Below are 10,742 nucleotides of genomic sequence, written 5' to 3'. Positions count from 1 at the left end.
TATGAACGTCTTCCCATGTTTATCAGAGATCAACGCATGCATTTTTAACAAAAATTTACATTGCACTCACACGGGATCCATTAAAGTTTACCCAAGGATTTTAAACAAATTATGAACGTCTTCCCATGTTTATCAGAGATCAACGCATGCATTTTTAACAGAAGAGAAGAAAAAGAAAACGGAAAGAAAACAACAAAACAAAAAAAACCATCTACTTGAATAAATCCTTCATTAAATTCGGCATGCTTGAGAAATAGAAATAAATAATCCTAATAATCTTCCACACCCTAATGAGGTCGAAACTCCTGTAGCGATGTAGCGATCTTACATTCATTCTCAGGGAATAACGACAAATCATCCCAATAATCTTCCCATTTTAATAATAAGGATTATAGACCAATTATTTTAATAATCTTCATATTCTAATAATGAGTAATGACAAATTATTTATGTTCAATTATTTTTTATAAAATTAAATATGGTTATTTATAGTTAATTATGGTCGACCAACGTCATAAAGATTGTCTTGATATGAAAATCAACCATGCTTAACCATAGTCTAACATCACATTGTGACAAGAATTGTCTCAATATGAAAGTCAACCATGATCAACCATGTTTATAATATTAATCTTAGGGTTTAGATACCGAGGGTTTATAATATTAGTCCCTTCGGTTTAATATTATTCTCTTGGGTTCATAATCCTTTGGGGTTTAGTATTAATCCCTTGGGTTTACAATATCGATCCGTTGGGTTTATTATTCACTTGGGTTTATAATATCAATCATGGACAATCATATCCAACCATGGTCAAATGTCGCATTTGACAAAGATTGTCTCAGTATGAAAATCAACCATGGCCCAACATCACATTGTGACAAAGATTGTCTTGATATGAAAATCAAGCATGGACAAGAATGGTTAACCATGGTCAAACGTCACATTCTAACAACGAATGTCTCAATATGAAAATCAACTACGGTAAGCCATGTTTATTTTAGGGTTTATAATATTTATCTTAGGATTCATATACCTTGGGTTTATAATTTTTATCCTTTGCATTTATAATATCAATCCTTTATGTTTATTAATCTAAGAGTTCATATTCCTAGGGTTTATTTGTTTTAGGGTTTCTATACTTTGGCTTTATAATTTTAATCCCTTGGGTTTAATATTATTCCCTTGGGATCATAATCCAAAGGGTTTTAGTATTAATCCCTTGGGTTTATAATATTAATCCCTTGGGTTTATAATATCAATCATGGTCAACCATGGTCAAGTGTCGCATTGTGACAAAGATTGTCTCAATATGAAAATCAACCATGGTCCAATGTCGCATTGTGCCAAATATTGTCTCGATATGAAAATCAATCATGGTCAATCATGGTCCAACATCGCATTGTGAAAATGATTGTCTCCGTATGGAAATCAACCATGGTCAACCATGTTTATTTTAGAGTTTATAATATTTATTTTAGAGTTTACATACTTTGGGTTTATAATATTAGTCCCTTGGGCTTAATATTATTCCCTTGTGTTCAAATCCCTACATCTCATTGTGACAAAGATTGTCTCAATATCAAATTCAATCATTGTCTCAACCATGGTCCAACTTGCATTATGACAAAGATTGTCTCAATATGATAATCATGGTCAACCAATGTCAATCATGGTCAAACTTGGTGAACCATGGTCAACCATGTTTTATAAAATCAAACATGGTCATCCATGGTCAACCATGGCCACCCATGTTCAAACGTCAACCATTGTCAACCATGTTTATAATATTAATCTTAGGGTTTACATACCTTGGCTTTATAATATTAGTCCCTTCAATTTAATATTATTCACTTGGGTTCATAATCTCTTGGGGTTTTAGTATTAATCCATTGTGCTTATTATTTCCTTGTGTTTATAATATCAATCCCTTGGGTTTACTATATCAATCCCATAGGTTTATTAATCTAGGGGTTAATATTATTCCCTTAGGTTTATAATCCCTTGTGATTTTAGTATTAGTCCACAGGGTTTATTATTATTATCTCAGGTTTTTAATATCAATCATGTTAAACCATGGTGAATCATGGTCAACAATGTTTTATAATTTCAATTATGCTCAAGCATGGTCCAACGTCGCATTGTGACAAATATTGTCTCAATATGAGAATCAACCATGGTCCAATGTCGCATTGTGACAAAGATTCTCTTGATTTAAAAATCAATCATGATCAAGCATGGTCCAGCATCACATTGTCATAAGAATTGTCTCTATATGAAAATCAACCATGGTCAACTAGGGTGAACCATGTTTATTTTAGGGTTCATATTCATAGGGTTTAATATTATTTTAGGGTTCATATTCAATGGCTTTCATAGATCGAGATTGCAATTGGTTTAGATAGAAATTATATTTTAATTAAATACTAAAGTAAAAATTATTTTACTTCTAAATTTATTCATTTTAATTAATTAATAATTAAACAAATTACACCATAGATAAAAAAAAACATCATTCAATATACAAAATAGGTAGAAATTAATTTTTTTATAAATCAATTATATTTTTTTACCAAATGCAGTTAATTTTTTTATTTTTTTTTCCAAATGTGTTATTTTATGGATTTTAAACAAATTATGCATGTGTTTACAAGTTTATCGGAAATCAACGCATTCATCTTTCAAAAGCATAATAACAGATGAAAAGAAAAAGTGAAGGAAAAAGAAAAAGAAAACCAAAAAAACCTAACTACTTCAATAAATACTTTTATTAATTTTGGGATTATTACATGTTTTATCGAGAAATAGCATATATTATTATTGAAAAGTCTTATTACAGAAATTTTTTGTCTCGATTTATCAGGCAACGTGGTTAATATGAATCGCGGACTCTAAACGAGAGGAGGAGATGAAATGGGAGATCCGTTCTATGAGGCGTTGAGAAGAGGGACAGTCCGGTTTGAGAGCATAGAAACCGTGCTCTTCTTCCTCCGCCACCATAACCTCCACGCTCTTACCGCACTGCTTCAACGACTCACAATAATCAAGGCCGCGGTCTCTCAGCATATCTCTGCCACCGATGACCACCAGCAAGGGAGGCAACGACATCTCTTCCAGCTTTGGTGCTCCGGGGCTCCAAGGGTTGTTGAATGGATGATCTCTGTCATTGCCCACCGGGAGAGACAGCCGCCAAAAGGCGTCATTCGACTCCAGATTGAGAAGCGCGTCACGCGGGCACTCGCTCTCCGACCGTGTGCGTTGCTCGGTGCCGAAGTAGGGCTGCACCAGTATCGATCCTCTCAATGTAATGGGGTTCCACGCTTCCACACCGCCACGCAGCGTCACAACGTGATGTGCGATGTTGGCACCAGAATTGTCTCCCATCAGATACACCGCGGAAAAGTCGGCGTGGGAGTCGAGCCATGGGTCGTGTTCCAAGTCTGCTCCGTCTCCCACATGTGAGCTCACCCATTGGAGTGCCGTGATGCAGTCGTCGTAGGCGGCGGGGAGGTGGTGCTCCGGAGCCAACCGGTAAGCCACGGAGACAACGATCGCACCTACAGTCGCCGACAATTTGAGAAAGAAGGTGTGAAAAGTTGGATGGGCAGGAGAGCCGACACAGAAGCCGCTGCCATGGAAATAGACGATTAGAGGGAGGCGGCGGTTTTCTGTTTGTTGTGAAGAGGGCAAGTAGAGTCTGTTGGAACTACTACACACCTACATGCAGACTCTTAGTTAGAGCATGTGACTGCATGTAAGATTCCTTTTGCATGTTGGAACTACTACACACTTACATGCGGACTCTTAGTTAGAGCATGGGATTGCATGCAAGATTCCTTTTGCATGATTTACTCCTTGATTTGCTCCTTCTTTAACTCCACAACTGACTAGTTATCTCCGGAACTTGTTGTAGGTGTTGAGTCTTCTCATTGATCACCACTATAGTGCATTACCTTGGGATCTTCACCCAGTGATGCTATATCATGAGCATTGTAACATATTTTCGAATGCATCATTCTTTTCTTCTTTCGATTTTCTTTTAGTGTTTTTGCTCTGCAAAGCTGTGTGTTCAACCTTTACTAGCTAGATTCATCTGTGCAGGTTTTCTAACACATTTACATGGTATCAGAGCCCACAGGTTGCTAGATAAAAGGCGCACCAGTACTTTATTTTGCAAGTATTACAGCTTGGAGATCGAAGATTGACAAAAAAATGGAGTTTCCCAAAGCATCGATCCTAACACCGTACAACTATCATGAATGGAAGGACCAAATGGCTCGATACCTTCGTCATAAAGGGTTGTACAGGATTACCATGGCTACAGAAGTGGAACCCACTTCAGCCATAGAGAAATCCAAGTACCTCAACCGTATGGATGAGGCCCACGGATCCATATGCATGTGCATCTCTCCAGAGTTGCAGTTTCATCTATCTCCCTACACTACTCCCAATGAGATTTGGAAAAAGGTTGAAGAGCTCTACGGGAAACAGGATGAGATGAAAGGACATCTGCTCGAAGTGGAGCTGCTATCATTGGATCCACGGAACTATGACAGAATTCAAGACTTCTTCACCAAATATAATGATCTATTGCTGCAACTCAAGGGTTGTGGAATTGACAAATCCAAGGAGGAGAGTCGCCAAGTTCTCTCTATTATGTCAAAGCTCGGACCAGAATACTCCGTCTTTGTGTCTACATTTCATTCAGTAAGGCTCGCAACAGGTAAATCCTACACTATGCCTTCTCTCAAAGAATTTATGGAGTCCCTTATTTTTGAGCAAGATAAACTCATTGGCATGGGGAAAATCAAACCTCCAAAAGCACATGCACTTGCTGTGCATGATGGCAGCCACAATAAAAATCACAGAAAAATCAGCAGCAAAAAGACAAAGGAAAATCACATTCCCATCCAAAGAAGGAAGGGTACACCAAGCCCTTCAATGATTCCTCTGGCTCGAGAAATGAGAAAGGGAAGAAGGAAATAGATGCACCTACTGTCAAAGAGGATTCCATCCAGAATCCTCTTGCATGAAGAAACAAATTGACCAAATGGCAGAAATTCTTCAGAAGCACAACCTTGAGGACCACATCCCTCAGGGCGCCAAGAAGAAAACTGAGGATCCGCCACACGGGAAAGGTAACAATTTTCATGCTTTAGTTGCAATTAATTCTTCTCCTGATGCATGGATTATAGATTCTGGTGCATCACATCATATGGCTGCTATAAAGGAAGTCTATTCCTCTTTGGATGCATGCAAAGGACCTCCCATCCTCATGGGAGATGACTCACCTATTGAGGTCACCGAAAAAGGTAGAGTGGAACTTTTACACGGAAGCTTTGAAGATGTGCTTCATGTTCCAAAACTTTCGGTAAACCTGCTTTCAGTTTATCAGATCACTCATTCCGGCACCGGAAAGAGAGTGGAATTCACTCCAGATGCAATGAAAATATATGATCTACATAGCAATTCCAAAATTGCAACTGGTGAGGTAAACAATGGAGCCAGACTGTATACATTTTCTGAATTTATTGAATCTGAATCCTCCTTATTGCTTACACATGCTGATGATAGTAGTAGGCTTTGGCACGAGAGGTTTGGTCACTTAAATTACAGGTATATGCAGCAGCTAAGCAAGAATGAGATGGTGGAAGGCTTGCCAAATATCAGTTTCTCCAAAGGAGTTTGTGAAGGGTGTGTTCTTGGCAAACATCCCAGAGAAAAGTTTGACACCGGCAAGACTCACAGAGCATCCTCTCCTCTAGATCTGATCCATAGTGATCTCATGGGGCCTTTTCCTCATCCTTCCATCAACAAAGCAAGGTATGTTCTTACATTTATTGATGATTTCTCACGGTATACTTGGGTGTATCTTCTCAGGAACAAATCTAAAGTTTTTGAGCACTTTGAAGATTTCAAAGCACTAGTTGAGACACAGTCAAAGAGAAAGATCAAAGCCCTCCATATAGACAATGGGGGGGAATATGTTAACACAGCACTTCGGAACCTTTGCCTTCAGTCCGACATACAGTTGCAGTATACAGTTCCATACACTCCGCAGCTGAACGGAGTTGCTGAGAGAAAGAACCGATCTCTCAAAGAGATGGCTTCCTGCATGTTGCATGCCAAGTCACTGCCTCATAAGCTTTGGGCCGAAGCACTTAATTGTGCTAACTACATCCAGAACAAATCTCTTCATAGGTCTGTCAAGGATCAGACCCCCTTTGAGGCTTGGAGCGGCACTAAACCAGAGGTCACTCACCTCCGTGTTTTTGGCTCTCGAGCATGGGCCCGGATCCCCTCTGAAAAGAGGAAAGCTCTTGATCCACAGAGCATTGAGTGCATCTTTGTTGGATACCCTGATGGTGTGAAGGGATATCGACTCCTGATTCCCTCTACGGACAAGCTCATCATTGAGCGAAGTGTCAAATTTGAGGAAAGTCTCTTGCATGCACCTCAAGCGCCACATGCAGACACTTTTTATCTACCTCATGTCCGAGATGATGACTCAGTGCACTCAGATGCAGATACAGATCATGCAGATACCGAGGAAGAGCATGCAGATGCAAAGATAGAGTCTTCAGATACAAATCTAGTGCATGCAAATGATGATCCACATCCAAGCCCAGATCAGGCTTCCAGCAGTGAATCATATTCCCCTGTCATAAATCAGAGAACAAGGAGCTTACGTGAGATATATGCACAAGACCAACCAGCTGCTAGAAATGGTCTTGTGGGGGATAATTCTGATCTGTAGAGGACTAGCTCAGAGTTTATTGAGCCTCCACTTGTCCTCACTACCACTGAACCATCACCCTCCTAGCATTGTCATTTAGTTCAGTCTTCTGATCCACAGTCTTATGCTGAGGCTGCTGGGCATCCATCTTGGGAGTCTGCCATGGAGGAGGAGTATAATTCCCTCCTCGAGAACCAGACTTGGGATCTGGTCCCCCTTCCTTCAGGAAGGAAACTTGTCCGATGCAAATGGGTCTACAGGACCAAGAGTGCTGCAGATGGGCAAATCACCAGACGGAAAGCAAGGCTAGTAGCCAAAGGCTTCCAACAAGTGCATGGCATTGACTATGATGAGACCTTTGCTCTAGTAGCAAAGATGGATTCCATACACCTTACACTTGCCATTGCGGCTGCCCAGCGGTGGGAAGTACATCAGATGGATGTAAAGAATGCCTTTCTTCATGGAGACCTATCTGAGGAGATCTACATGGAGCAGCCACATGGTTTCATTCAGGATTCATCTTTGGTCTGCAGACTAAAGAAATCTCTCTACGGCCTTAAGCAGGCCTCGAGAGCTTGGTACGCGAAGATGGATTCTTTTCTCTTATCACAAAACTTTGAAAGATGTAAGTTTGATCCGAATGTTTACATGCTTAGGACACATGATTCTCTTCTTATCTTAGTTTTGTATGTAGATGATCTCCTAATCACTGGCAGCTCGGCTTCAGCCATTGCTATAGTCAAGAGGGCCTTGCATGATAGGTTCTTGATGACGGACATGGGTCCATTACACTTCTTTCTTGGTCTTGAGATCAGCCAGAATGCCATAGGCATCAAACTCTCTCAGGCTAAGTATGCACGGGATCTCCTCGAGAGATTTCGCATGACTGACTGCAAGCCAGCACCGACTCCTTTTCTGTCTGGGGTCTGCCTTGAGGATGGAGGTGACACTCCATTAGTTGACAGCACTCTCTACCGACAGCTAGTGGGGAGATTATTGTACCTCACCCACTCTAGACCAGATCTCTCATATGCAGTAGGGGCAGTTTCCAGATACATGCAGGAGCTGCATGAGCTACACTGGAATGCTGCCAAGCGCATCCTCCGATATGTGCAGGGCACCATCACCTTCGGGATTCACTATGCAGCAGGCACTGCATTGAATCTCCTTGGCTTCACAGATTCTGATTGGGCGGGAGACAGCATTGATCGCAAGTCCACCTCCGGATATTCACTCAGTCTAGGATCTGGCCCTATCTGTTGGTCGAGCAAGAAGCACGCTGCTATTGCTCTCTCTTCAGCTGAGGCTGAGTATCGAGGAGTAGTCAACATCACCATTCAGGCTCTGTGGCTACAGCACTTCCTCACTGAGTTGGGCGTCCAATTCCACCAGCCCATTGTCATCTGGTGTGACAACCAGAGCACTCTCAAATTTTGCAGGGATCCAATACAGCGGCAACGGACGAAGCACATAGAGATCCATATGCACTACATCAGAGACTTAGTACATGATCGGGTCATTGATTTGCAGTTCTGTCCTTCAGGAGAACATACTGCAGACATCTTCACCAAGACCTTCACTGAGCAGAAGTTTCGCTCTTTGCGTGATCGTCTTGGAGTGAAGGACACGATTGCTTAGCAACTGTATTTTTCTTCCTCTTTTCTTTTGATTACATTGTATTTTGAGGGGGGGTTTTTCCCACGAGGTTTTCCTTCTTTCCTCAATTTTAGTACAAGTTGCACTATATTTTGGGTGACCTTTGGCCTTAGTTGCCAGGGCCCATTTTCTATTTTTCCCCATAGTGGTGTTCAGGGGGGGTGTTGGAACTACTACACACCTACATGCAGACTCTTAGTTAGAGCATGTGACTGCATGTAAGATTCCTTTTGCATGTTGGAACTACTACACACTTACATGCGGACTCTTAGTTAGAGCATGGGATTGCATGCAAGATTCCTTTTGCATGATTTACTCCTTGATTTGCTCCTTCTTTAACTCCGCAACTGACTAGTTATCTCTGGAACTTGTTGTAGGTGTTGAGTCTTCTCATTGATCACCACTATAGTGCATTACCTTGGGATCTTCACCCAGTGATGCTATATCATGAGCATTGTAACATATTTTCGAATGCATCATTCTTTTCTTCTTTCGATTTTCTTTTAGTGTTTTTGCTCTGCAAAGCTGTGTGTTCAACCTTTACTAGCTAGATTCATCTGTGCAGGTTTTCTAACACATTTACAGAGTCGAACCCACAATCCCAGCTTCTCGTTCAACACAACGTCTTTACTGGCAACCCCACCTTCTCCTTGCAGAGAAGCCTCGACGAACATCCGGGGATCCTTCACACGAAAAATTGTGCCATCTGCATACACCTTGACTATACCACTCAGGTTCTGCACCTCTGCTGAAGCCATGGAATTCTCAACGCTAAAGACTTCTCAACTTCAGTGGCCAACAATAATTCCCCTTTCCCTCCCTTTTATAATATTTTTCGGCCATTTCATTGCGATCTTCAATGGCCATTTACAATTTAAAAGTCGGATTAAGACTTCTGGCCAATTTTATATAATTTCTCTGCATCATCACCAATCTTACAACGGGTGTTGCTCGTTTCTCCTCCCAATTTTCACAATCTGAAAATCGAAGATTTCTTTCTGACGAGAAGGGCAGGGGAGATAATCCCTATTAAAGTCATTATTTTCATTTATTACTTAATTGCTATTAAAAGACAATCCCATCAAGGAAAAATGGTCAGAGAAGGTTATGGGATCAAAGGAAAAATGGTCAAAGAAGGTTATGGGATCACAAGGGAAAAAACTAACTTATAAGAAAACTAGAACAGGCTATATAAAGAGGGAGGAGAGGAAAAGAAGAAAACAACTAGGAAGACCTTTCTCCATAACTTTTTTTATGTTGAACACCTAATCCTCAATGGGTTAGTGTGGAAGCCGAATAGACAAAAGGAGTCCAAGGGACCTTGGGATGTGAAACCCAACGGTCACAACATGTACTATAAATGTAAATCATTTGTTAATAAAAATGCATTCTCATGTTTTATCCTTGGGATTATTCTTGCTGCCCATGTGTGTTTTAACATGGTATCAGAGCCATTATGTGTGGCCTTCTAGATGGGTTTCTCAAGCACTACTTGTGAGTTTTTCTGCTCTGACATTTTCTCCTGACACTAACAATTTCTCCTGAAACAGCTGACATATCAATTATTTTCCCCGAATGCTTGTCAGATTGTGGAGTTTTATTTTTGGCATTTTTCCCCTAACTTTTTACTGCATTCTCTCAACGCTTTAGATGACTATCAATTCTTATGCGTTATAATACTTACCTTTTTTCCATCACTACGCACATTTGGCTCTGTCAGAGTCTCTGTTGAGCATTGTTGAGCGTTGTAACGGTGGCTGTCAACAAAAAAAAAAGATGTCAGGCTGCACCAAAGGCTCTATATTCGGCCAACACAACCTCTGTTGAATCAATTTCCTTTAAGACCCTGCACTTCATGTCACTGTACGATAAAATTATAGTATCACAGAAACAAATTCTTATCGTGAGACCTGATTAAACAAAAATTTGCGAGGTTTTACCATCTTTTTCTCCTTTTCTTTCACTGGTTGCTCATATTTGGTCTTCATAAGCGCATTGTTTTAGAAAATCATGTCTAACGACAGTTGCCACAACGTCAAACACCTTAGGGTTTTGTTGCCGCAATTTTGCTTATGATGCCATTCCTACGCTGGTACTCTTGAAATGTGTCTCAGGTTCGAATCTAGTTAGACTCTCTTTCATCTAGGATTCCAAATAAAGGCGCCACCGCATCTGATGGCTATCCCTTCTTCTTTTTCCTTCTACAGAAAATGAGAAGAGCAACACTCTCAAACGCAGTACTGCATCTACATCTTCTTTACTTAAATTGCCATCAGCAACACATTGCTGGAGTTTTTGCCTGTATATATCTTCATGCACTTCACTAGCTTTCTGTGGATCAAAACGCAGCTC

The 10,742-nt window shown here is 40.6% G+C and overlaps 1 protein-coding gene across 1 annotated transcript; it reads right to left on the bottom strand.

Moving 5' to 3' along the window:
* Positions 1 to 2,783: 2,783 nt before the first annotated feature.
* LOC149185052 (strigolactones hydrolase CXE15-like) lies at positions 2,784 to 9,387 on the bottom strand. Its single transcript, XM_089419040.1, has 2 exons — positions 8,984 to 9,387; positions 2,784 to 3,715 (listed from the first exon to the last, which is right to left on the bottom strand). The coding sequence occupies exons 1-2, from the start codon at positions 9,146 to 9,148 to the stop codon at positions 2,858 to 2,860; spliced, it is 1,023 nt and encodes a 340-aa protein (XP_089275166.1). The 5' UTR covers positions 9,149 to 9,387; the 3' UTR covers positions 2,784 to 2,857.
* Positions 9,388 to 10,742: the final 1,355 nt, after the last annotated feature.

Source organism: Pinus tabuliformis, chromosome 3_2 (genome assembly GCF_031772625.1).
Source record: "Pinus tabuliformis cultivar Carrire ecotype Pingquan chromosome 3_2, CPIR1, whole genome shotgun sequence".
In the NCBI taxonomy this organism is placed as follows: domain Eukaryota; kingdom Viridiplantae; phylum Streptophyta; class Pinopsida; order Pinales; family Pinaceae; genus Pinus; species Pinus tabuliformis.
This window is presented reverse-complemented; position numbering and strand designations above follow the sequence as displayed.

Bases quoted from the DNA above. Each gene is read 5' to 3' on its own strand.
- LOC149185052 (XM_089419040.1), bottom strand. From the start codon at position 9,148: ATGGCTTCAGCAGAGGTGCAGAACCTGAGTGGTATAGTCAAGGTGTAT. The intron at 3,716-8,983 runs GTTCGACTCTGT...GTCTGCATGTAG, and splicing joins ACGAGAAGCTGGGATTGTGG to GTGTGTAGTAGTTCCAACAG.